At 49.9% G+C, this 26,613-nt stretch overlaps 1 protein-coding gene, 1 long non-coding RNA gene and 1 pseudogene across 2 annotated transcripts in view; 1 reads left to right on the top strand and 2 right to left on the bottom strand.

Annotated features, from left to right (window-relative positions):
- Nucleotides 1-523: 523 nt before the first annotated feature.
- Nucleotides 524-20,802, bottom strand: LOC110136755 (olfactory receptor 5P56-like). The gene is made up of 2 exons (XM_020892614.2): nt 20,624-20,802; nt 524-2,331 (listed from the first exon to the last, which is right to left on the bottom strand). The coding sequence occupies exons 1-2, from the start codon at nt 20,800-20,802 to the stop codon at nt 1,392-1,394; spliced, it is 1,119 nt and encodes a 372-aa protein (XP_020748273.2). The 3' UTR covers nt 524-1,391.
- Nucleotides 17,905-26,531, bottom strand: LOC110136756 (olfactory receptor 5P55-like; annotated as a pseudogene).
- LOC139036974 (uncharacterized) overlaps nt 21,695-26,613 on the top strand; it is a 32,204-nt gene continuing 27,285 nt past the window's right edge. The window contains exons 1-2 of the long non-coding RNA XR_011489767.1: nt 21,695-21,913; nt 22,321-22,408. This is a non-coding gene — a long non-coding RNA (uncharacterized lncRNA). The remainder of the gene's footprint in view (nt 21,914-22,320; nt 22,409-26,613) is intronic.

Below are 26,613 nucleotides of genomic sequence, written 5' to 3'. Positions count from 1 at the left end.
ACCAGGTAGAAACTTCAACTCTGACATAATCAGAAGAGTTAAAAAAGGAAAACTAGAAAGGAAGAACTTTTCCATGATTCATTTAATCGTGGAAATTAAATGAATGCTATTTAATATAGCTATTTAATATAGCTACATGGTGTGGCCTCTCATTTTTTAAAAAGTGAGGTATAGTAGATGTACAATGTCATGCTAGTTTCTGGTATACAGCCAAATGGTCCAGTTATACATGTGTATATATGTGTGTATAGATACACACACATATATATACATATACATTCCTTTTATATTCTTTACCATTATGGTTTATTTCTTGCTGCTGAATACAGTTCCCTCTGCTATGCAGTAGGACCTTGTTGTTTATCTGATATGGTCTCATTCTTAACAAACACTGGTGGAGGGAATTCCCTGGTGGTTCAGCGGTTACGACTTTCACTGCTGAGGCCGGGTTCAGTCCCTGGTCGGGGAACTAAGATCCTGTAAGCGACGCAGCATGGCCAAAATAAACACAAACAGACAAAAGTGATGTGTAAGAGTGTTTGGGTTTTAACAACGACCTGCTGTATCACACAGGGACCTCTGCTCGGTGTTATGTGGCAGCCTGGACAGGAGGGGAGTTTGGGGTAGAATGGATACATGTATGTGTACGGCTGAGTCCCTCTGCTGTCCCCCTGAAACCAAGAGCGTTGCAAACTGGCTCTACCCCAATACCAAATAAAAAGGTAAAAAAATACAAAGAATACTTGGTTTTACGGAGAGGTTTCCCCAGGGAAGAAGAAAGCTCAATGACTGGTGAATAGTTGTTTGTGCCAGACACTGTGTGGGCCCATTTTGTCCTCATGGGAGCCTTGACAACCAGCTGAGATGGGGATTAATCCCAGTTTCACTTGGGAAAATGCAGATCAGCGGTTGTGTACCCTGACTCAACATCACACAGGTGCCCAAAGAGAGAAACACTCAACGGCAGCGTGAACTCAGGAGTGCCCACACCACACGCAGTGCCACGACCCAGCTCCTTCTTATGATGTACGGAACTTAGGAAGAGCTGTGCTGGCTGTCTGCTGCTAGACGCATCATCAGAAAAAGTCAGTGCAATGAATTGGTTGAGAACCAGGTCTCTGGAGCCAGACTGGCTGGATTCACAAGCTGGCTCTGCTTCTTATTTGCTGTGTGACCTTGGGCCAGTTTCTCTACCTCTCTGTGCCCCAGATTCCTAAGGGATAATCATAGTACTCGTTTCAACTTGTTGTGCGAAGATTAAATGAACTGGTGTGTGTCAGTCACTTAAACGGTGCTGGTACAGGCTTCCCTCTCTTCAAGCATCAATATTACCCAAGCTTTATGTTATGTCTACCATGTTATAACTCGGGGGTAGAATGTTCCACCCAGGGTTAAGAAGGCAGCAGGCCAAGGCATCTCTTCTTTAGAGCAGCCTTCACGTCTTTATTCCTCAGGCTGTAGATCAGAGGGTTCAGCATGGGGATGATGACTGTGTAGAAGACAGACACCACCTTGTTCTGCTCCGTGGAGCTGCGCGAGCTGGGCTGGGTGTACATGAAAGTGGCGGTGCCGTAGAAGAGGCAGATGAGGGCGAGGTGGGAGCCGCAGGTAGAGAGGGCTTTGCTCTGAGCGTCCAGGGAGCGCATCCTGCAGATGGTCACCAGGATGAAGCCATAGGAGACCAGGGTAAAGGTGATGGTGCAGAGGAGAATCAGGGCAGCAGATGGGAAGATGACGGCCTCAGCCCGGGCCCTGTCTCTGCAGGCAAGCTGGAGCACCGGTGGGATGTCACAGAAATAGTGGTTAATGATGTTGGGGCCGCAGTAGGGCAGGCTGAAGACGTTCCCGGTCAGCAAAGCTGAACTGGCAACAGAAGCCGCGTAGGTGGCCGCCACCAGCTGGACACACAGACGTGGGGACAAGAGGCTGCCGTAGAGCAGAGGGCGGCAGATGGCGGCGAAGCGGTCGTAGGCCATGACGGCCAGGATGAGGCACTCGGCGGTGCCGTGGAGCGTCATGAGGCCCATCTGGATCACGCAGCCTGCGAAGGAGACGGACTGGCTGGAGGCGAGCAAGCCCCCCAGCAGTCCCGGGGTGTTCGCCGTGGAGAAGCCCGAGTCTACGATGGCGAGCACGCTCAGGAAGAAGTACATGGGCGTGTGGAGCTGCGGCTCTGCGCGGATCAGGCTGACCATGCCCAGGTTGCCCAGGAGGGTCGCCGAGTAGATGAGCAGGAACAGAGCGAAGAGGACGCCCCGGGGGCCCGCCTGCTCCGCGAGCCCCCGCAGGACGAAGCCGCCGATGCGCGTGCAGTTCTCAGCCGCGGCGCACCTGTCAGGCAGAGACGCCAAGTCAAGCCCCGCTGCACCCTCGAGGCAGGCGCGGGGTCCGGGCCCACGTTCGCGTAATGCCCCTCGAGCGGGCGGTGCCGGCGGGGCTGGGGTGGGGGGACGCTGGCGTGGACTGAACACCTACTGTGTGTCGCGTGCTAACTCATCTCCTAAACAGCTGTGGAAAGTGCACACATGCTTTCTCTTTTCGATATTATGCCCATTTAACTGTCGACAATACCCAAGACACGGGAGCAGCCTAAACGCCCACCGACAGCGGAAGGGGTAAAGAAGATGTGATACATGTGTACAGTGGAGTATTACTCAGCCGTGAAGGGAGTGAAATGCTGCCGTCTGCAGCAACGTGGATGGATCTGGCGATGATTATACTAAGTGAAACAAGTTCAGGAAGAGCAAGGCAAATATCACATGGTATCACATGTGGAACCTAAAGCATGATGCCAGTGAGCTGGTCCGTGAACTGGAAACAGACTCATAGGGAACGGACGTGCGGTTGCAAAGGGCTTCAGATGGGGGAGAGGTGGCTTGGGAGTTTGAGATTAGCAGATACAGACTACTGAATACAGTAGCATGTATACAAACCATGGTGTGTATATAAAACTATATGTATACAAACTATTACACATAGAATGGATAAACAAGATCCCACTATATAGCACATGGCACTATATTCAGTACCCTGTGATAAACCATAATGGAGAAGGATATGAAAAAGAATCTTTATATATGTCTAACTGAATCACTGCCGTATAGCTGAAATCAATACATTATTAATCATCTGCACCTCAATAAAATAAATTTAAAAATATATACAACTTAAAAATATTATGCCCACTTATATTTAGTGAGGTCAGCAACTTGACCAAGGTAAGAAAGCGAGGACATAGGAGAGTGGGCTTAGAACTCAGTGAAATGAATGATCATCAGCCTATCACATAGCTTTAATCACTTCCTGTCCCCAAATTTCCTGTTCCATGGGAAAGTGGCAATACTAATGAATGTTGCAGGCCTGGTGTGTTGGCCCAGAGGGGGAATACTTGGCGGTACTAATCTGTAATTTATTTGGGGGCAAAGGTCCCTCAGGCCAGGGACGCAGGGGACCGGGCCTAGTGTCACCAGAGCACAGGTGACGCAGTAGAGCAGAGGTTTGTCCCCGTCTTACAGGCTGAATTGCATCTGTCAGGAAGCTTTGCTGAAGTCCTCACCCCTGGGACCTGTGAATGTGACCTGATTTGGAGATAGGGTCTTTGCGGGTGTGAGCAAGTTGAATCACATTCGATTGGGGTGGGTCTTCAATCCAATGTGACTGGGGTCCTTATGAGAAGAGAAAGTGGGGGCTCCCCTGGTGGCTCAGTGGTGAAGAGTCCCCTTGCCAACGCAGGAGACACAACTTCATTCCCTGGCCCGGGAGGATCCCACGTGCCTCTGAGTAACTCAGCCCATGCACCGCAACTGGGAGCCCACTGCAACAAGAAGCCCCAGCACAGCCAAAAAAACCACCAGAATTAAGAAGAGAATGTGGAGACACAGGGAGGAGAATGCCCTGTGAAGGATCAGACACGGGGAAGGTGGCCGTGTGAAGACAGGCAGAGATGGGGGTGATGCTGCCACCAAAAAAAGAGACTGGGTGATGCTGACTCATTGGAAAAGACCCCGATGCTGGGAAAGATTGAGGGCAGGAGGAGAAGGGGACGACAGAGGAGGAGATGGCTGGATGGCATCACCAACTCGATGGACATGACTTTGAGTAAATTCCGGGAGTTGGTGATGGACAGGGAGGACTGGCGTGCTGCAGACCATGGGGTTGCAAAGAGTCAGACACAACTGAGCGACTGAACTGACTGCCACAAGCCTAGAATGCCTAGAGCTTCCAGAAGTTGGAAGAGACAAAGAAGCATCCTTCCCTCGAGGCTTCCGAGGGAGCTCGGTTCTGCCAGCAGCTTCACGTTGGACGTGTAGCCAATGGAACTACAAGGGAGCATCTTTCTCTTGTGTGAGTCTGCACACTTTGTGGGACTTTGTTACAGCAGGCCTTGGAGACTCAGACTCCCTTCTGGGGACCCTCCTGGCTCTTGATGGAGGCTCCTGAGCTGTTGTCAGGAGCCTGGGGTTTCTGATCTGTGTCTGCGACAGAGCTGAGACTCCAAGGGGAGAAAATGAAACAAAATAGAGCCAAGTCTGTTCTGTTATTTACTAGCAACTAAGAAAAAGATTGGAGAAGGCAATGGCACCCCACTCCAGTACTCTTGCCTGGAAATTCCCATGGACGGAGGAGCCTGGTGGGCTGCAGTCCATGGGGTCGCTAAGAGTCGGAGATGACTGAGCGACTTCACTTTCACTTTTCACTTTCATGCATTGGAGAAGGAAATGGCAACCCACTCCAGTGTTCTTGCCTGGAAAACCCCAGGGATGGGGGAGCTTGGTGGGCTTCCGTCTATGGGGTCGCACAGAGTTGGACACAACTAAGTGACTTAGCAGCGGCAGCAAGAAAAAGATTTGTCTGGGCTAATGGGCAGCTACAGTAAATATGAAAATTCCCTTTCGGCAAAACCATAAGCAAAGAACAAAGCCCTGTGCGTTAGCTATGAACAGCCGAAGGCAGCCGGCCGCGGCAGACCTGTGGCACTGGGGCCCGCGGCCGGGCAGGTTCTGAAGGCAGAACTGGAGGCGAGCTCTGTCCCCAGCGAGCACAGGTCAGCCTTCTCACGCCCACCTCCTTGACCCCCCAGAGGGGCTCTCTCCGCTGGAGTCACGCTCCCAAGCACTTCCTTCTGCAGAACCCCGCTATCTAGATTTTCAGATCGCCGCGGCTGCTCGCTGTTTTGAGGGGAAACCCTGGGGTGGGGTCCTGGCCAGGGTCTGCTCTCTTTGGCTGGACATCTGTTCGGTTAGTGTAGTGTTGGTTCTGGATTGGGGCCTGTGGCTTTCAAGTTGTTAAAATTTGTAATTCTGAATGGTCTGGATGGAGCAAAGGAGGAGTAAGGCAGCGTCTCTTTAGACTGTCTCAGGATAACAAGAAATAGGTGGTGTCTGTGTGTATCTTAGCCACTCAGTCGTGTCCGACGCTTTGCGATCCCATGGACCGTAGCCCGCCAGGCTTCTCTGTCCATGGGATTCTCCAGGCAAGAATACTGGAGTGGGTTGCCCTTCCCGTCTCCAGAGGATCTTCCTGACCCAGGGATTGAACCCTGGTCTCCTGCATCACAGGCAGATTCTTTACTGTATGAGCTACAGGGAAGTCTAAATCAGGTGGTGTCGAAATCAGAGCTACTAACATGACTATGTGCTATCAGCGTGTGGTGGCAACTCAGTCTCTTGCCGACAAGAAGAAGAAGGGGATATTTCTTCTGCGCTTATGATGTGTCCTTCCCTAAAGCGAGGACCCCCTGTGTAACAGTCCTGACGCCCCCTTCTCCTAGAGGAGGACTTTTTGTGGTCAGTGAGTTTGGGATAAGGAACTGGATGTGTCTAGCTCTGCTTGGCTCTCTCCTTTGCTTTACTAGAAGCACAGGTTTTGCTCTGTCTGCTTCTCCATAACGTAGATCTGAAAACTAGGTCATTGTCTGTCTGATTTTTAAGACCACTTACAAGGCTGAGTCATGTTCTGCAGCACCAGGTTTTTTTCAGTCCTGCAGGTGGTATTTTCCTCTCCCTCTGCCTTGCTTCTACCTCCTCTCCCTTGATTGGTTCAGAATTTGCAGAGAGGAGAGATGCTAGCTGTTGGGATGCTTCAAGACCTCAGAGAAAACAAGAGGGGAGCTGGCAGGCATGCTTTGCCTGGCCTGTCTCTTCAAGGCATCCATGAGCTGGGTCAGGACACCGATAGGGTTAAGGGGTGAGGTGGTGGAAACAGTGGGTGTGGTTGGACCTCGGAGGACCAGGGTTCACAGTGGCAAACTCCTGGATGAGAGAGCCAGCTCCAGCGCCTCTGAGGAGAGTGCGTGAAGGAGACTGAAGTGTCCTGTTGTGAAGGAAAGAGGAGGCTTGTCAAAGTCAGCAGAGGGGTGGCTTGTGAATGCGGAGGTCACTGAAGGAGGGAGAGTCCCTGAGAGATTCTGCAGGTCTCCTGTTCCCACGGACACCTTCCAGGGTCATGGATGGGTCCTGGTTCACTCTCTGACACCCCTGCTCTTTCCTCGGGCACAGGAATTGCTGTTTTGGGTTATCACTTTAAATGCTCAATAAGTGAAAGTGAAGTTGCTCAGTCGTGTCCGACTCTTTGTGAACCCCTGGACTGTAGCCCACCAGGCTTCTCCATCCATGGGATTCCCCAGGCAAGAGTACTGGAGTGGGTTGCCACTTCCTTCTCCAGGGGATCTTCCTGACCCAGAGACGGAACCCGGGTCTCCCGCATTGCAGGCGGATTCTTTACTGCCTGAGTCAGCAGGGAAATCGAGGCCCTATGAACCAGTACACAGGTTTGCTTTTTGACAGCAGACATTCACTCACCAGCTCTGGTTATTTTTAACCATGAGGAAATGCCGTTCAGCTTCTGGAGGACGGGCCTCGAGAACCCCAGAGTGGAGAGCAGTTGTAGGCATTTAAGCAAGACGGCGACATGGTCAGACTAAGCTGTTAAAATGAATTCAAGGGAAATTAGACAGGAGGCAGGAGCTACATTTGGCAACTGGTCAGTGGCCTTAGCTGAGATGCTATTGTCTTATTGACTCACAGAAAATCTAATGCCCTTATTAGGACTGGAGATACAATGGAGATGAAGGTAGGGGAGATCTTTGCTCCCAGAGAGAGAGGAAAGGTTAGGGAAAGGGTTGGGAGACGGATTTATTCCTGCTTGCTCATTAATTAGATACGTGGGCTGAAGGAGAGTCAGGCATGACATCCCGGGTCCTGGATTGAGTGATGGAGTGGACAACTGTGTCATTTACTCTAACAAATAATAGACTTGAGGAGGGATGTGTTGAGTTGCATTTAAAAAAAAAAAATTAATTAATTTATTTGATCTTAGTTGTGGCATATGGGATCTAGTTTTCCCTGACCGGGGATCGAACCCAGGCTCCCTGCACTGGGAGGGCGGACCCCCAGGGAAGTCCTGGTGAGATCCATTCTTGACAGAGAGAGCCCAGTACACAGATCCGGGAGACAGGGGGGGTCTACCATTCTGAAGCTTAGGAGGAAGCTGTTTGTACGAGATGGAGGCCTCAGAGTTGATGGACATGTTCGGTCATTCAGAATATGCCTATTGTGTATGTGCTGAGCGCAGAGTGCGAGGTGAGGATCCAGTGGTAAGGGCAAACAGACATGGTGCCCATTCTCCTGGAGCTCAGAGGGAGAGCCGAACACTAATAAAATAGCCACACAGATCACTGAAAGTTGCAACTGGGGCAGTAACTCCAACGTGGAGGTCCTCAATGCTGTAAGCCTAAAACGTGGACTCATGAAGACCAAGGGTCATTTTCCCCAGGAAGAGGTTTTTCACAGAAGAGTGGGCACAGCCCACGCAAAGGCCCTGAGGTCTGAGCAAGCCTCGCGAGCCTGATGAGCTGGAAGGGGCCAATGCTGGCAGAAGGCGATGAGGGAGGGTGTGCAAGCCGAGACTGGCAGGCTGGCAGCGCTCTGGAACACTTAGTGAGCGCTTTCTGTCTGCCAGGCGCCACCCTAAACACCATTCATGTAGCTTAATCCTCCCAACAACCTGATCAGATGCACCATTGAAATCTCTCTTTTACATCTGAGGAAACAGACAGAGAAGTTAGGGGACTTGCCCAAAGGCTCGGCGACTAAGTGGCTGAAGTGTGGTTTGAATTCCGATGATCAGGTTGAGAGCCTGCACTGTTATTATCTAGTACCCTAGATTACGTTAGGAATTTTTTTTTTTTTAATGTGGGATACTATAAAAAATGGAGCAGGGCATGGCAACCCACTCCAGTATTCTTTCCTGGAGAGTCCCATGGACAGAGGAGCCTGGCGGGCTACAGTCCACGGGGTCGCAAAGAGTCGGACACGACTGAGCGACTAACACACACCACAGAGGAATTGTAACCAGGAAGATGCCAGGGCCGCACCTGCTTTTTGATAAGTTCACTCTAAATATAGTTGTGGAGGAGGGTCCGTAGACGGGGGAGATGTGTTGAGGGGATACTGAAGTCACCTAGCAGGGACTCATTGCTTAAACTAGAGTGGCGGTAGCGGAGACGCCCAGAGGGAAGTGGGTCTGAGACTGCCCAGCTGTCAGCGTGTCAGGATGTGGGGACGGGCTGAAGAGCCGCGTGAGGAGGGGCGCATGTCAGGGCGAACTCCCAGGTCTCTGGTGTGCAAAGTAAAGCCGGCAGTTGAAGCCGAAAGAGGTTAGGGTGTGAGCTGTAAAAGCCAGGAAGCCCCAGCGTGCCGCCCTGAGCAAGTTAATTTCAACCTTACGGCTCACGGCTTCTGAGCTCCAGTTTCTTCCCATTCACCTAAGTGTTCAGGCGGGTGGTCGGATTGGAATAGTGTGAGCAGGTTCATGAAGAAGGCAGAATCAAAGAAGCCAAGCCCTCACTGGAATTAGGACTCCGTCTCTCAGCCCACTTACCTGTGGTGGAATGGAGGCCGTCCATCCATGAGCCTGATTTTTGCAGACCTCTTGGGGGTGTTCGTCTCCCCTTTTCATTAACGGCCTCTGACCAGCTTTCTCAAGAGAACTTCTCAAGTAGTAGCAATGCTTTGGGACTCCTGATTGCTGGGAAGGCCGTTGTCTTAAGTTTCATCTGACTTTTCTCATCCTGACCCTTGGAGTTTAGACATGTGCCAGGGGGAATCTGTGACTCGTTCTCCCAGGAGCAGACCTAAACTGCAGGTGGTCCCCGAGGGATGCTGGAGAGGGTCTTGCGGAGGGTTGTCTGGGAACCGCCGAGGAGCAGGGATTCTCCATCAAATGCCAGGACGGATGGTCTTCACTGACAGGGGCCATCCATGGTGAGCCTCCCTTCGCAGGTTGCTGAGACTCAGAAAGCCAAGATGAACACGGGGACACAGTCAGCATAACCCCCAGGTCTCACGGGAAGTGACGGAAACTGACAATGATGTCAACGTGTGAACTCTCTGATTGTGAGCTGTGGCTTCCCCAGTTGTATTTCCTCTGATCTTCAGAACATCTCTGGGAAAAAAGCGTGTGTATTATATTTGCCATAAAGATACAGCTGGGCTTCCCAGCTGGCTCAGTGGTAAAGAATCCTCCAGCCAAGCAGGAGATGTGGGTTCAGTTCCTGGGTTGGGAAGATCCCCTGGAGAAAGACATGGCAACCCACTGAAGTATTCTTGCCTGGGAAGTCCCATGGACGGCGGAGCCTGGTGGGCTGCAGTCCCTAGGTAGCAAACTGAACTTGTGACTTAGTGACTAAGTAACTAGTGACTTAGCAACTGAACAATGGCAACAATGAATAAATATACAACGATGGGATTATACCATAATTGCTTTATTCGCTTAATGATATTCAAAATACATCCCTCCACCAAAAAAGGAAAAACAAAACATAATTCTTCCCACGTACAAAATAGCTCTAATGTCTTTGTAGAAATAACACATGCTAGTTGTAAAAAAATGTAAGCAACACAGAAAAGAACCAAGTAGAAAGCAGAACATCATCTAAAACCCTGCCACCACAAAAAAAATGGGCATTGGTGAGTGTTCCTGTTATAAATGCCTTAATGCACTCATGACCATAATTTTCCATAAACAGAATCAAACAGAATTATACCATTCAAGCTATCCTGTCATTTACTTTCTCAGTCATGCCACGGACATTTCCCCATATCAATCAATAAGCAATAGCTTACATAATTGTATTTAATCACCACATTTTTTTTTTTGCTGTGTATGTGGTCCTCATTTACTTAACTGGCCCCCTGGGTTGACAATAAGGTATTTGCAACTTTTCACTGTTACAAGTAACTTTGACAGACACCCCTAGGTGTGGACCCTGAAGAGCCAAGTCTCGGGAGAACAAGGTGTAGAGAGCCTGATTTTCTCAGGCCAGGAAGGAGGACGTTGGCTCATTCCTGGGGGACCTTGGCAAGTTGGGTTTCCACAATCCGAGGGGACATCTCTGCACACCAAGGGCCTCGTTAGGCAAATGACTTGTTTGGATAGGAGAGGTTCAGTCCCTAGACTACTGACCTGGGAGAGAGTCTCAGCAGATGAGTGGCAGGGTGGCCCATGTTTCCTGCAGGTAAGAGGAGGTTTATTCACGTGGGAGAGACCTGCTGAATCTCACCAGCAGAAGTGAAGTGGGGCCGAGCCCTCTGCCCTTCGGGCTGCGTCCCACCTGCGCGAGGCGTCGGACACGTCTCCCGGTGAACCGCCTCATGCTGCTGGCCTCTCCCCGGGAGCGCCACGTCTCCCTCGTTGTGTTAGATTTTGTCATGATGCCTAAGCGTCAGGGCTCCTCCATGGGGCTCCTGGAAAAGAATTATTCCCACGGCATGTGGGAGCCTAGTTCCCTGACCAGGGGCTGAACCTGAGCCCTCTGTGTCACAGTTCAGTTCAGTTCAGTTCAGTCGCTCAGTCGTGTCTGACTCTTTGCGACCCCATGGACCACAGCACGCCAGGCCTCCCTGTCCATTACCAACTCCCAGAGTTTACTCAAACCCATGTCCATCGAGTCGGTGATGCCATCCAGCCATCTCATCCTCTGTCACCCCCTTCTCCTCCTGCCCCCAATCCCTCCCAGCAACAGGGTCTTTTCCAATGAGTCAGCTCTTCGCATGAGGTAGCTAAAGGACTGGAGTTTCAGCTTCAGCATCAGTCCTTCCAATGAACACCCAGGACTGATCTCCTTTAGGATGGACTGGTTGGATCTCCTTGCAGTCCAAGGGACTCTCAAGAGTCTTCTCCAACACCATAGTTCAAAAGCATCAATTTTTCGGTGTTCAGCTTTCCTCACAGCCCAACTCTCACATCCATACATGACCACCGGAAAAACCATAGCCCTGACCAGATGGACCTTTGTTGGCAAAGTAATGTCTCTGCTTTTTAATATGTTGTCTAGATTGCTCATAATTTTTTTTCTAAGGAGCGAGTGTCTTTGAATTTCATGGCTGCAGTCACCATGGTGGAGTCTTAACCACTGGACCACCAGGGAAGTCCTGGATAAAGATTCTTGTTTGGGAGGAGGGGACTGCTCTGGGTCTTTGTCAAAGTCCAAGAGCATGGACTCTGGAGAGTGGGCTCTCGAGTGAGGGCTTAGGATCTGTGGGGCGGGGGCCTAGCTGCCCCGAGGCACGTGGGACCCTCCCAGACCAGGGATTGAACCCATGTCTTCTGCATTGGCAGGTGGATTTCTAACCGCTGGACCACCCGGGCAGTCCCTGGATAAAATGTTTATCCACTCTCATACATGTATATGTATGGCTGAGTCCCACTGCTCTCCACTCAAAGCTATTGCAACATTATTAATTGACTACAGTCCCCCAAAAGGAGAGAATTCATATCCATTCTCTTCCCTCGTTTCAATTAAGCTCGGCCACATCACTGGGTTTGGTCCTGGGAGTGTGAACGGAGGTGATCTGTGCCCTGTCTGAGCACAGATGCCTCAGAAGCCACCCGTGGCCTCCACGCCCCCTCTTTCCCTCTGCTGTGGCACCAGCCATGTCCAGACATAGGGATTTCTCTTACGTTCGCCCAAGTCTTGGAATGAAAAGGAGCAGGCTCACTACTGACTCATGATAGACGTGAACAAGACTGAGAAATACACTTTCTGCTGCTGTAAGCCAACGAGATTTGGACATTTGTCTGTTAATATGGTGAAGAATCTGCCAGCAATGCGGGAGACCTGGGTTCGATCCCTGGGTTGGGAAGATCCCCTGGGGAAGGGAAAGGCTACCCACTCCAGTATTGTGGCCTGGAGAACTCCATGGGCTATAGACCATGGGGTCGCAGAGTCGGACACGACCGAGCGACCTCCACTTTCACTTCCTGTTGCCACGGCAGCCTCCTTTTCATACAGTCACAGCCTTCTCTCGGCCGTGACCCTGCTTCTGTCTCCTCTGTCCTGTCTCGGATGGCCCATGCTTCTCAGGTTTCACCTTCCTGTCTCCTCTGAGAAGCCTTGCATTCACACTTACTGAGCCTGCATCTAGTCGATTGACCTAAGGCAATTTTTAAAACTGTTTTGGCTTTTTAAAAACACTTTTTTGTTTGTTTTCTGTTTTCAAATTCTGTTCCTACATTTGCATTTAACGTCTAAATAACTTACTTGTCTCAGTTTTCGGCTGTGCCGGGGCTCGCTGCTGCGTGGGCTACCCTCTGGCTGTGGTCAGAGGCCGTCTCCGAGCCGTGCCTTCCCCTGTGGCGGAGCACCGTCTCCGGGGCCTGCGGGCTCCAGTAGTTGCGGCACAGCTCTGAGCTTAATAGTTGAGGCCCATGGGCTCAGCCGCTCTGTGGCCCGTGGGATCTTCCCGGCCCTGAGATCGAACCCATGTCTCCTGCGTTGGTAGGTGGATTATATACCACTGAGCCTCCAAGGAAGCCCCCTAAAAACACTTTTTTATTGCAATATAATTGACATCTAACATTATGTTAGTTTTATGTATACAATATAATGATTTGGTATTTACATATGCTAAGAAATGATCACCACAGCAAGTCTAGTTAACATCCATCACCATACATAGTTACAATTTTTTTTCCAGTGATGAGAAATTTTAAGATGTACTCTCTTAGCAACTTTAAAATATACAATATTATTAACTATAGTCACCACGCTCTACAGTACATCCCCGTGACTAATTTGTGTCAATACATTTTTTAAAATATGAGAAGGCTGTAGTTGTTAGCAGTAGGTTCCGTACAACCCCATTCTTTCAAGCCTGATTGACAAGTGATATGAGCTCTTCCACAGCTGAAACTGTTTCTTTATTATCTATCTCTGCTCACTTGTGGGCTGAGGTGGGAGCATTAGAACACAGGCTTCATGTCAGTGGTGGGAGGAAGGGAGGTGAGGTTCTGTTTCCATGGGAATGGAACAGCATCTCATGGTAGCTTTAAAAAAAAATGAAACTTGAGCTTGGAGATCAACAGTACTCACATAGTCCTATGGCTCTGCGTCTTCCTATGGAGACGTAACTGAGCTCATTGTTCTTGGAAATTCAGGTCTCGGAAGAGATGATTATAAACCAATAAATAACTTCACTGCGTGCTTTATGAAATTCCTGCTGGCCAGTTTTTCTGTACAAATAGTTTGCACCTCTAGGCAAACATCTTTCTTGTTAAGACAATAGATCACTTTCTTGGATAAACAATTTTCTCAACGAACAGCAGTTTACTCATTAAGATTTGTTTTCATGTCCTTCCTCCCTTGTATCTGTCAATCCTAAACTATAATGTCACAAACTTTTCCCAGTCCTGATCTGCTCCCTGACTTAGAAAACCCACCTTAAACCACTTGAAGCCTGACCTCCAAATTCTTTAAATGTTGTTGTTCAGTTGCTCAGTTGTGTCCGACTCTTTGTGACCCCATGCACTGCAGGGCGCCAGGCTTCCCTGTCTTTCACCATCTCCTGGAGCTTGCTCAGATCTGTGTCTCTTGAGTTGGTAATGCCATCCAACCATCTCATTGTCTGTCACCCCCTTTTCCTCCTTTTGAGAACCACTAATGGCAAAAAAAAAAAAAAAAAGAAGGAAAGAAAGTGAAGAGGAACTAAAGAGCCTCTTGATGAGGGTGAAAGAAGAGAGTGAAAAAACTGGCTTAAAACTCAACATTCAAAAAACTAAGATGATGGCATCTGATCCCATCACTTCATGGCAAATAGATGGGGAAACAGTGGAAACAGTGGCTGACTTTATTTTTGGGGGCTCCAAAATCACTGTAGCCATGAAATTAGAAGATGCTTGCTCCTTGGAAGGAAAGTTATGACCAACTCAGACAGCGTATTAAAGAACAGAGGCATCACTTTACTGACAAAGGTCCATATAGTCAAAGTTGTGGTTTTTCCACTAGTCATGTATGGATGTGAGAGTTGGACCATAAAGAAGGCTGAGTGTCAAAGAAATGATGCTTTCGAATTATGGTGATGGAGAAGATTCTTGAGAGTTCCTTGGACAGCAAGGAGATCAAACCAATCAAACCTGAAGAAAATAAAAACTGAACATTCATTGGAAGGACTGATGCTGAAGCTCCAATACTGTGGCCACCTGATTCCAAGAGCCGACTCATTGGAAAAGACCCTGATGCTGGGAAAGATTGAGGGCAGGAGGAGAAGAGGATGACAGAGGATGAGACGGTTAAGGAGCATCACTGACTGATGGACGTGTATCTGAGCAAAGTCCAGGAGATGGTGAAGGACAGGGGAGCCCGGCGTACTGTAGTCTGTGGGTCACAAAGAGCTGGACTCAACTTAGTGACTGAACAACAACAACATTGAGAGCTACTAAGATTCTGTATTCTCTCTCAGTTTGGTGGAGGAACAGGTTTTCTGGTGGTCTGTCAAAGGAAGACAATCTGCTCTTTATCCAGGGCTACTTGGGGCCATTTTGGTTCCTGTTTTGGCCACCTGACGACTGAGAAGACAGACAGGGTTCCGTTACACGTAAGGGAGTTTGCGCCATCAGTTTTATGAGCATATAGGTTCATTGCCCCTGCCAAGAGGGTTCAGATTTCATGCAACTCTCAGGACTGGAAGCAACCTTACATGGATCATATTCTTTAATTCCTCCTTTTGCATAAAGGCTTCCCTTGTGACTCAGCTGGTAAAGAATTCGCCTGCAATGCGGGAGACCTGGGTTCGATCCCTGGTTGGGAAGATCTCCCCGAGAAGGGACAGGATACCCACTCCAGTATTCTGGCCTGGAGAATTCCATGGACAGTCCATGCGGTCTCAAAGAGTCAGACACGACTGAGTGACTTTCACTTTCACTTTCATTCTGACCGGTGTGAGGTGATATCTCATTGAGGTTTCAATTTGCATTTCTCTAATAATTACTAATATTGAACATCTTTTCATGTGTTTATTAGCCATCTGTATGTCTTCTTTGGAGAAATGCCTGTTTAGGTCTTCTGCCCACTTTTGATAGGGTTGTTTGATAGGTTGTTTGTTGAGTTATCTGAGCTTCCAAGCCCCTGGTTTCGGTCCTATCAGTGAGTCACTACTTGTCCACTCTTGAAACCAGTCTGGACTTGCCTTGGAACAAAAAGTGGCTGCATTGTTTGCTGTGACTCACAAAGAAACTCTATGCTAACATTAAGATGAAATGCAGGAAGGGGATGATGGAGCAGTAAATGACTTAGGAGACGAGGTTTTTTTTGTGGCAAAGGAATGGGGTCAAAGCAGAGGCACCAAGGGCCTTTCTTGACTCATCCTTCCTTCCCCTTCTTTCCCATTTCTTTTTTCTTCTTCCAAGTGGCTCTTCAGGTGGGCTGTAGGAACTGAAAACTCCTGATAGGAGTCAAGACTCTATGGGATTATTAGAAAAACTGGGTCCTGGGGGAAATATGCAAGAAGCTCTTTGGATATTTTTTTGGAAGCAGTAGAAATGTAAATTTGTATAATTTTCTGCAAAAACCCAAGGAGGTTTAGGCCTCAGAGTAGAGCATAGACTTTGGAATCAGCTGGACTTCGGTCTATCTTTATGAACTCTATTTGACCTTAGATTTTTTGGACTCTGCTACTGCTAAGTCACCTCAGTTGTGTCTGACTCTGTGCGACCCCATCCCTGGGATTCTCCAGGCAAGAACACTGGAGTGGGTTGCCATTTCCTTCTCCAGTGCATAAAAGTGAAAAGTGAAAGTGAAGTCGCTCAGTCATGTCTGACTCTTCGCAACCCCATGGACTGCAGCCCACCAGGCTCCTCCGTCCATGGGATTTTCCAGGCGAGAGCACTAGAGTGGGGTGCCATTTCCTTTTCTAGGGAATCTTCCTGACCCCATGGACTGCAGCCCACCAGGCTCCTCTGTCCATGGGACTTTCCAGGCGAGAGCACTGGAGTGGGGAGCCATCGCCTTCTCCATTTTTGGACTCTAAGTCTTCTTATATGTGAAATAGGTCTAGCCTACTCACGGAGTTGCTTTGAGGCTTAAATGAAATAATGTGTACGAAGTGCCTCCCAGAATACCTGGCACATAATATATGCTCAATAAATATTAGCTATTAATTATCATTATTGGGCAAATGCCTTCTTCAGGCATCAGGAGTGTTTCATGAAAATCCTGAACCTTATAGAGTAGCGACAACTGGTCTTCTTTTTATCTTCTGCCATCTACAAGTTGCAGATCCAAAGAGGAAGAGGTGAAATATATATAAATCCATAAACCTTAATTAATATGCCCCGATTAAGTACCTTGCACTGTGCTAGGTTCAGTGGAGCATGAGAGGAAATATGAGCTTCAGTTCCTGCTTCAGAGAGCCTGCGGTTTATTTGGGGAAGCCGGAGACACAGTCAGATCACAACGGTGAGCGGAGTGTGTAGGAATGTACCTCCATAGGAATCATTCAGCTCTGTCCCAGGGACAAATGTGCTCACGTCTGTCTGCTGTCCTGGGAGCGGAGAGCTCATGAACAAACAGGGGCTGGGGAGGAAATGGTGCTGAAATAAAGTACATGTCACCACAGCCTTTGAAGTGTTGTCTTTGGCCACTGCCTTTAACTGGGGGCAGGAGAGATGTGGAGGATAGGTGAAGGTCAGGTGCCGGAACATGACAGGCCAGGTCTTTCAAAGAAAGGTGCGTGCGTGCGAGCTACGTTCTTCAGTCGTGTCCGACCCTTTGTGACCCCAAGGACTGTTGCTGCTCCGTCCATGGGGTTCTCCAGGCAAGAATACTGGACTGGGTTGCCAGGCCTCCTCCAGGGGATCTTCCCAACCAGGGGTCAAACATGCATCTCTTGGGTCTCCTGAATTGGCAAGTGAGTTCTTTATCACTTGGGAAGCCCTCAAAGAAGCTTAACTCCAAACACATTTTGTACACAAGCAGGAGTCTAGAGGATCGGAAATACCCCTTTACTCTGAGTCTGGCTCCTCACAAGCTAGCTTTGACTTCCAATGACCTTGAGGACAAGAAATCTGACATATGTCTTGCCCCCAAGGGCACTACCTATTGGTCTAAGTTCATGTATGACCCCAATTTCACTCACGATGCTGCCTTTCTTCACTTGACCTGGGTTTTGAAAAATCTTATCCTTCTTCTCCTGGTATTTGGCCCTTGGCTCATCCTTGGTTTAGGGTTCCTCTGCTCTCCAGGTTCTGATTACTTGTCCTGGCTCTGTCCTGCTGGAGGGTTTAACTCACTGTCTTGAGACTTGAGTTTTGCTTTGGGCTTTCAGGGAATGCATCCTTCTGAACGTGACTAGGATGATGGTGATAACGAAGCAAGCAGAGGAAGAGGATGGTCTCAGCCTTGGCAATGTTGGCACAGGTGAGCTGGAGGTTGGGCAGAGAGCCAGAGGCCACAGACATGCTGATTAATGATGCTGGGCCCACAGAAGGGCGAAAGGAAGAGGTCATCTTGCACGACTGCATCTTGGTCCAATCAGTCCATGCCCTTTTAATGCCCAGAGTGCATAATCCAAAAGAAGTGGGGAAACTGGTATCCAGGGATCATCTACTACAAAACACTCAATCTGCAAAGCTTTTTGTCATGTATTTAATCTTTACACAACGGTCTTGTTTACAGATCATGCTAGATTGCATGTGGCAAAACCAGACTCGGACGCCAGTCCTGTGTTGATTCCATAACCCCGGTATCTTCTCTTTCATCTTATGCTCTCTCAAATCTACAGTTTTCTGTCTCAGCATGTCTGGTTCACGGGAAAAGAGAAAGACAGAAATTTGGGAGAGTGACTGGGTGGCCGAGGAGGTCGATTCATCACCCAGTAGGTCTAGGTTGCCTGTGGTTTCTCAGGGGCAGCTGGGCCCAGGAAAAGCAAACGGGCTGGCATGGTAGAGTGAGCGGCTTAGACAGGCTGGACACGTCAGCGTTTCCCAGGCCGGGAGTCTCTTCTCGTGGACAGCTGTGGTTCTGTGGTGGTGGTCTCTGCCACCCTTGTTATTGTGATTTGTGACTTCATTAAACTTTCTCCCCTGGATAGAAATAATAATGAGGATAAAATTGTAGAATAACACAGGTGAGAGAAATTATTCAGTGTGAGGATGACTAATAACAACAGCTAATATGCGCCGAACGCTAATTAAGGGCCTGGCGCTGTTCTGAGCTCTTTATAGACGTTAAATCTCCTTTCATCCTCACAGACCACCTCACGAGGTAGTTAATATTGACAGACTCATTTTGCAGGCCAAGAGACCAAGGTCATAGAGCTTCGTGCGAAAGAGCTGGAATCCAGTCCTGGGTCTGGCTGTCTTCAAAGTCCTCCTCTGAACCTCACGAAGAGACTGCCTCCCTAAGAAACAGTCAGAATGAGACGGGATCAGACTCCACAGCCTCACAGGGACCAAGCTTGACAGAGGCACCGCAGAGGACCCCACGAGGTCTGGGGACTCAAGGCAGAATAATTCAAGCATGATTTGTTAAGGGTTATTTCGGTTATCTGTTGCTATATAAGAAAACCCGCTACCATGTAGTATCTTACAAATATGATGATCTGCTCTTTCTCACAGTTCCGGGGGTTAGGAGCTTGGGGCACATTGCTCGTCCCCCTCTCCTGGAATGGACGGAGGTTACTGCCTCAGCCGCACGAAGCTGGCAGCTGCGCTGTCCTGCCAGGCCCCGGCCTGACCCAGCGTCGGGGGCCTCAGAGCCTTCCTGTGGGGTGCTGGCCCCAGCACGGTGGCCGCAGGGCGGGCTTCTGAGACGGAGGACCTGGAAACCAGCCGCCCTCCTCGGGGCTGGGCTTGGACTGGCCCACGGTCACCCCTGCTGTTTGTTATTGGTCAAAGCAAGGCACGCGGGGAGCCGTCCAGTGAAACACATGCTGCTGGGATGTCCCTGGAGGCCCAGCGGCTAAGACTCTGCACTTCCAAGGCAGGCAGCATGGGTTCGATCCTTGTTCAGGGAGCTAAAATCCTGCCTGCCTCACAGTGCCGCCAAAAAATAAAACAACAATCCACACCTGGTAATTTCAGATAAGCAATCAGTTTTGGTTTGTGTCCCATGCAATACCGCAACATACTTAATCTGAAAAATTATTCATTGTTTATCCGAAATTCAATTTTAAGTGGGCATCTGTGTTCTTATCTACTCAATCTGGCAATCCTAGTCACAAGGCTAGAGCAGATTCCATGGGACACAGACCCCCCCTGAGCCCAGGCTTGATGGGAGGAGGGCCCAGACTTTAGAGAAGGAAGGAGCTAACAATCTCCGTCCTGGGAGCCTCTTCGCTTTATGTGTCCACAAACACTTCCTGAACATTGCAGACAATGTGGTGGTTGGACATTCCCTGGTCTGTTTCAATCTTGATTCTGATGCATTTTAGTGTGTGACCTCAGGCAGGTTATTTAACCCTTCCGCGACTCAGTTTCCTAATCTTAAGAATGGGTCTATTCGGAGTTTGTGTCTCATGAAGGTTGTTGGTAGAATTTTATGAGGAAATGGAAACAAAGCGCTGCATGGACAGAAGGTGTTTGACAAATGTCAGCTGTAATTAAGCCAGGATTCTAAGTGAAGCTCTGGGTAGCGTTTCACTCCTACGGGGTCCCTGCTTCCACCTTCGCCCTCTCCTGGAGGACCGCACCCACGTGAGCACGGTTTTGTTTTATTTAACTTTTCACTTTGGCCGTGCTGGGTCATCGCTGCAGCAGGCGGGCGCTCTGGTTGCAGGGTGCGGGCTTAGTCGCCTGTGGCGTGTGGGATCTTAGTTCCATAACCAGGGATCAAACCTGTGTCCCCTGGATGGGAAGGCGGATTTTTAACCCCTGGACCCCCAGGGAAGTCCCTCCAGCACTGTCTCCAATACTGTCCTTGTACTGGAGTGGCCAGTAGACCTGGTTCTTCCCCAGCTTTGCCGCAGACACAACACACACGTGTGATGCAGGTATTAGAAGATCCCTCCATGTCAGGGAATATTTGCACAGCTTTGTTACTTTCCCAGCCTTGGGTTCTGAGCTTCGTGCCGTGCAGAGGATGGGCCGCAGGAGAAACATCAAGGGAAAATGGCAGAGTTCACTGTGAAGCAAATATTGGGTTGCAAAAGCGAAGGCTGAGAAATTGGGTCTTTGAGGAAAAGTACTAGCAGGATCCCTCCAACCTGAGCTTTGGATAAGCGGACAGAATCTCCAGGCTCCCTGAAAGGCAGAAGCCTCTGGAGCTTGAGAAAGAATGCGGACCAGCTCACTGCGTTCTGGAAGGGATGCTCTGGCCCCTGTCACATCTGCGAGCGGCTGTCAGCCCCACGGCAGCTGGGCGATCAATGAGCTGGAGCCGCTGATCTCGGGCAGACGCAGAACCCTGAGCTCATGTTGAGCTGGATTTCGCCGTGGGCTGCGGTGGCCACCCCGAGTGACCGTTCTGGCTTCCCCTGGAATCCCGCTGTGAGCTCCCGGGGACGGAGCGGCCAGGGCGGCCTCCCACATCCGGGGTGAACTCCTGTGCTGGCAGTCAGAAGGGGGGCAGAGGCAGGAAGACCGAGCTGTCGGAGGGGAACTGATGAGAAATTTGAAGGATCCCATCCCGCCTTCCGGTCCTCAAGTCTGTCTCTGGCCTTCCTTGAGCACGACTTAAGAGCCTGCCAATCTTGCTCACATCATTTGTTCTACAGTCAGCTTTGTAAATTCCGCGATTGGGTCATTTTTACAAAGAGTGGCTGTTTTGAGCTCTGAAGCGCATGAGAGTAGAAGAGCACAGTGCCTGCTGGATGCAACAGTAACCCCCGAGGGAAGCCACACTGCTCACCCTCTGAGGTCCTGCTTCAAACGCAGCGTTTATGGGGCATAGGGCTTTCTGGGTGACACTGATTCTGGAGGGCTGGCCTTGAAACCTCAGCCTCTCACATGGTCAGACATCATAGTTAACGCGCATCTCGGAGTAGAAGCCTGGTCTGAGGTTGACTGGTCCCCCTCCATGGAGCAAAGTCAGCTTTATAGGGCTTATCCACACCCTGACTGTGAGTCAGCTCTTGCTGTTGCTGTTAGTTGCTAAGCCACGTCTGACTCTTTGGGACCTCATGGGCTGTAGCCTGCTAGGCCCCGCTGTCCTGGAGTTTGCTCAGGTTCAGGTCCACTGAGTCAGTGATGCTGTCCAACCATCTCGTCCTCTGCCGCTCCCTTCTCCGTTGCCTTCGATATTTCCCATCATCGGGCTCTTTTCCGATGAGTTGGCTCCAGTGAGTCAGGCTTGCTTCCCATCTGACTCAGCTCCTTGGGATTGGCCAGTTTCTCTGAGGTTCCAGAGGGGGGAGGGATGAAGCAGGGTCTATGACACTGGAGTGGGTGTGGCCAGCATTCAGTACCTCGTGGAGAAGGCAGGATGGCCACGCCCTAGTGGGATCCATGAATCTTCAGGAGGGTATCTAACCATCTGCTCTCCTTGTGATGCTGGCTGTCTCTGACCAGCTCCAGCTGCAGATGCCCTCAGCCTGTCTTGAATTCTCTCTGCAAGGGAAGGCCCCTCATCTGCCTCATTTTGGTTCCTCCCATCTTGCCCCAGGTTGTCCCTGGGAGTGCCGTCTTGAGAGCATCACACTCGGTGAGTGAAGCTGTCAGCCACTGGAGCGGCTGAGTTTCCCACTGAAGGCCCCAGTGCCAGGCTGAATGCCCACCTGGTTGCAATGTCCCTTCCTCGAAGACCTCTGCTCTGCGGTTTAGTCCCTAAGGCACGTCCGACTCTTTGCGACTCCCTGGAATGTAGCCAGCCGGGCACTTCTGTCCATGGGATTTCCCAGGCAAGAATATTGGAGTGAATTGCCATTTCCTTCCTCAGGGGATCTTCCTGATCCAGGGATCAAACCTGCATCTCCTGCATTGGCAGTTGGATTCTTTTCCCCTGAGTCACCTAGAAGCCCAGGGTTAGTTTATGTGAATTTGAGATGCTTGAGAACGTGATGAACGTCTAGGAGATTCAGAGTGATTTATCCTCTTTCTGTCTGTAAACAGGAGACTTTGGAGATCATCTCTGTTCCGCATAGACCAGACCTGAGGTCCAGCAAGGCCAGTTTTTCTCAGGTGATGGAAGCAGTCATCGGTAAGAGTAACCGCTCATTCACGCTGACCGTTGTCAGGGACCTTGATCCACTGTAGCTCAGCGCTTTGGCTGCCTGGCAGGGACCACAACTGGTCTTCGTTTCAGCACTTATGGCTTGATCTGCCCCTAACTTGAGCGGCACTTCCACCCAATGGAAGGTTCTAGATCTTCCGGTAGCCGGGGGGCTCTGGGTGCTCTGAAGACGTGTAGAGAAAATTTTCATTCAAATGCTCTTGGGAGAGGTAACGCTTTGACTGGCTTTCCAGTCTTCAGCAGACTCTTGCTCTGTCATGTCCAGATGGTCTTAGGTGCAGGCAGAGGAGGAGAGAGCTGGGCCAGTTAGCGGGCAGGGTGTGTGTGCAGAGGGCAGCGTGTGTGTGCAGAGGGCAGGGTGTGTGTGCAGAGGGCAGGGTGTGTGTGCAGAGGGCAGGGTGTGTGTGCAGAGGGCAGGGTGTGTGTGCAGAGGGCAGCGTGTGTGCGGCTGTGGGAGCTGGGATCCTGGTTTCCCCGGCAGACGCTGTGTTGTCAGCTGCTCCTGCCCTCCGCCCTCTGCCTGTCTTCCCCCCGTGCTTCTCCAGATTCTCACCAAATTTCTGGGGAACCTGTCTACTCCTTAGCCTGCGACCTGGTTGACTCGGGCTTTGAGGCAACCTTCGCTCAGCAACTGGTGAAGTTAGGAGGCAGAGTCTGGGGTTATAGGGCAGTGAGGAGGGGTTGGCATCCCTCTCTTCCTCTCCCGGTCCTCTGTGCCTCCTTGGCTGAAAGGGAAATTATCGTTCATAGAAAACTTTCTCATTAAGAGAATGGCTTATTTTCATGAAGCGATTGCAGTCCCTAACCTCCTGAGTCGGAGACGGTAGGAGACTGGCTGGAGCTTGCTCTATTCTTGTTTATGTGATGGTTAATTTTATGTGTCCATTTGGCCAAGCAAAAGGATGCCTCGTGAGCTCATAAAGCGTTTCTGGGCACCTGTGAAGGGTTTCTGGAAGAGACCAGCATTATAATTGGGGTCAGAAGATGACCCTGACCAGCGTGGGTGGGCAACAGCCAGTCATTTGAGGGCCTGACTAGACCAACAGGGTCAAGAAGGGGCGACTCGACTGTTTTGGCTGGAGCTGGGAGTTCTGCTCTCAGACATTGCTCTTCCTGGTTCCCGAGCCTTCAGATTCCCACCACGGCTTTCATCGGTGGCCCCCTGGGTTTTAGGCTTTTGGATTCAGACTGAATTACAGCACTGTCTTCTGCTACTTTTCCAGCTTGCAGATGGCAGATTGTGGATCTCAGCTTTCATAATTGCATGAGCCAACTCTTATAATAAATCTCCACTTTTATCTCTCTGTATATATCCTGTTGGTTCTGCTTCTCTGGAGAAGCCGATACAGTATGTTAAGAAAAATGATCTCAAACCTGTACAGAAAGCCGGGAGATGATTCCAACATGATTACTAGGCATTGATCAGTAGGTTCACCCATGGATTAACTAGTTTTTTAGGAAAGCATTTTGCTTTGACATCTCTGAATTTAGAGGTGAAAGTTTTGTCTGGCAGAGGTTCAGTCTCCTTGGCTTCTTCTCAGGGCTCAAGCCCAGCTCTGGGGCCCTCAACGCAACCTGCCTGAATTTGCCCCCTTTCCCCTCCCTATCGGAACCTAAAATGGTCAGAGTTTTTTCCCATTTCCTCATTGACATCATCCACATTTCCAAGCCCATGCTTTCCCCCATCCCTGAATGAGTCACAAACTGATCTCACTCAGTGGATTAAGGAGCTGAGACTGAGCTGAGCAGGCAGAGCACGAAACACATGCACAGGCTTCTCCCGCCACTTCCAAGTCCCCGGGAATGTTCGCAGGAGTTTGGGGACACCACCACACCTAGACCGGGGTTCAAGCTAATTTCATCTGCATCCTCCAAAGATACGGAGCCTCAGCTGACATCTGGACTTCACAGTAATTGCACCTCCATTTCCTTCTCTTAAATCAGTAAGACTGATGTCTGTTTCAATAAAAGAAGGGTTTTGTCTAAAAACATATAGTTTCTGATTGAAAAAAAGTTATGTGGTCTTTCGGCCTGTAATATTGGTTCATTGGTCATTTACACAGAAACGATAGCTCACTACTGCTTTAGAGCAGGTTTTAGTCCAAGGCTAATTAGAGGTTTCTGTTCTGGGGCCCCCGTTCTCAGCTGCAAAGTGGAGTGACTACTGTCTTCCTTCTGTGGTCGAACACCATGCGGATTATTTCTTCAACAGTGTTTATTCAGAAGGGCAACATACCTTGTAGAGCCTTACAGGGAAGGTTGCCTTGGTTGAGATATGTTGTTTTCACTGTTTGGCATTCAATGAGCCTTTCTATATTTGAGAACTCTCAAAGCAGAAAGAAAATAGAATCCAGCTCCCCCTTCTACCTCCCGGGGCCCTGTAAGAAGAAGTACGGATGGAGGAGATGAGCATATGTGTGCTATCTATGCTGAATGTAGTTAATACATCAAGAGATATAGAATAGGCCAAGAAAGGCAGGATTGCATTTTTTTTCCTTCCAGATTGAGTTGGTGTAGTGTATTCTTGGTTACCAGAATACTTAGAACTTTGGGACTTTGAAATGGTTAATATTCATGATGTGTAAAACAGCATGATACGTAACTGCATGATCTTAATAACATAAATACGGATGCTTGGTTGTGAAAATGTACAAATGACACCTAGAAGGACGTGTCAAATGGCAAACTGCTTGTGATTATGAATGACTTTGCTTTTTGCATCTTGTGCTTTTTGCTTTCCTATTATGCACATGTTAACTTTTAAGAAACAAATGTTAAAAACCATCAAAAAAGAGATAGAATAGCTATGCTGCCAGACAGGCGAATGCTCCTGCTTAGGACCTGAGCTCCGAGGAAATGATGAAAGGTCTGGGATCAGCAGGAGATGACATGTGGTTGGATGCTCTAGAGGGTGGTGTGGTGGCTAGGATAGGTGGCTCTGTCCAGCATCTGGGTGGTGCTGAAAGCTCAGGGCAGTGATGCCAGCCACAGCCCTGGAGAGCGCACAGAGGTGCAGCTGCTGGTGGTGGCATCCTACACAGAGCACCCTGCGGCAGGGGCTTAGCTGTGTCCTGCCGCTCCTGGTTCTCGTCCCGGCTGGGTTCCCTAGGCTTCTCTTCTATCCTGTGGTCTTCCGGAGGCCTCTCTAACAGATTCTTTTTCTGCTCGGGTGGAGAACCCTAAGCAGTGCAGCAGCCTTGCCGTCTTTATTCCTTAGGCTGTAGACCAGCGGGTTCAGCATGGGGATCACGATGCTGTAGAACACAGAAAGGATCTTGTTGTAGGCTGAAACACTTTCCGGGTTGGGTTGGACATACACAAGGAACATAGACCGGTAGAAAAGGCAGAGGGAGGTGAGGTGGGAGGCGCAGGTGGAGAAGGCCTTGCGCTGGGCCTCCAGGGACCTCATCCCACAGATGGTGACCAGGATGTAGGCATAAGAGACCAAGATGACTGAGATTGTGGGGACAGTGATCAAGGTGGAAAAGATGAGCAAGATGACGTTGGCCACAGTGGTGTCTGAGCAGGCCAGATGGAGCACAGGGGGGATGTCACAGAAGTAATGGTCAATGGCATTTGGACCACAGCAGGGCAAGCTGAAGACACTCCGTGTCTGCACTGCTGAAATGAATACCCCCACCGCATAGGCGAGCCCACCAGCTGGACACACAAACGCTTGGACATGATGCTGTGGTGGAGAAGAGGGTGGCAGATGGCCACAAATTGGTCATAGGCCATGATGGACAAGAGCACACACTCCCCGGAGCCGTGGAGGGTCGTGAGGGTCATCTGGACCACACAGCCCTCGAAGGAGTGGACTGGTCAGTGGTGAGGAAGCTAATCAGCAGCCTGGCGGTGAACAAGGAGGACCTGCAGACGTCAAGGAAGGAGAGCACGCTCAGGAGGAAGTACACGGGGGTGTGGAGGCTGGTGCTGGCCCGGATGGCATCGATGAGGCCCAGGTTGCCCACAGAGTCACCAAGTAGGTCAGCAGGAAGGTGGCAGAGAGGAGCTGTCTCTGGTCTGCCCAGTCTGTGAGCCCCAGCAGGATGAATCTGGGCACTGTGGTGTGGTTCTGTGCCGAGGCCATTCCACTGGTGTGTGTCCCACGTGTCAAAGAGGAAGAGAAACAAGGTTGACTCTCTCATCCAAGGGGCAGCCTTTAATGTCTG

Source organism: Odocoileus virginianus, chromosome 10, assembly GCF_023699985.2.
Source record: "Odocoileus virginianus isolate 20LAN1187 ecotype Illinois chromosome 10, Ovbor_1.2, whole genome shotgun sequence".
In the NCBI taxonomy this organism is placed as follows: Eukaryota; Metazoa; Chordata; class Mammalia; order Artiodactyla; family Cervidae; genus Odocoileus; species Odocoileus virginianus.
This window is presented reverse-complemented; position numbering and strand designations above follow the sequence as displayed.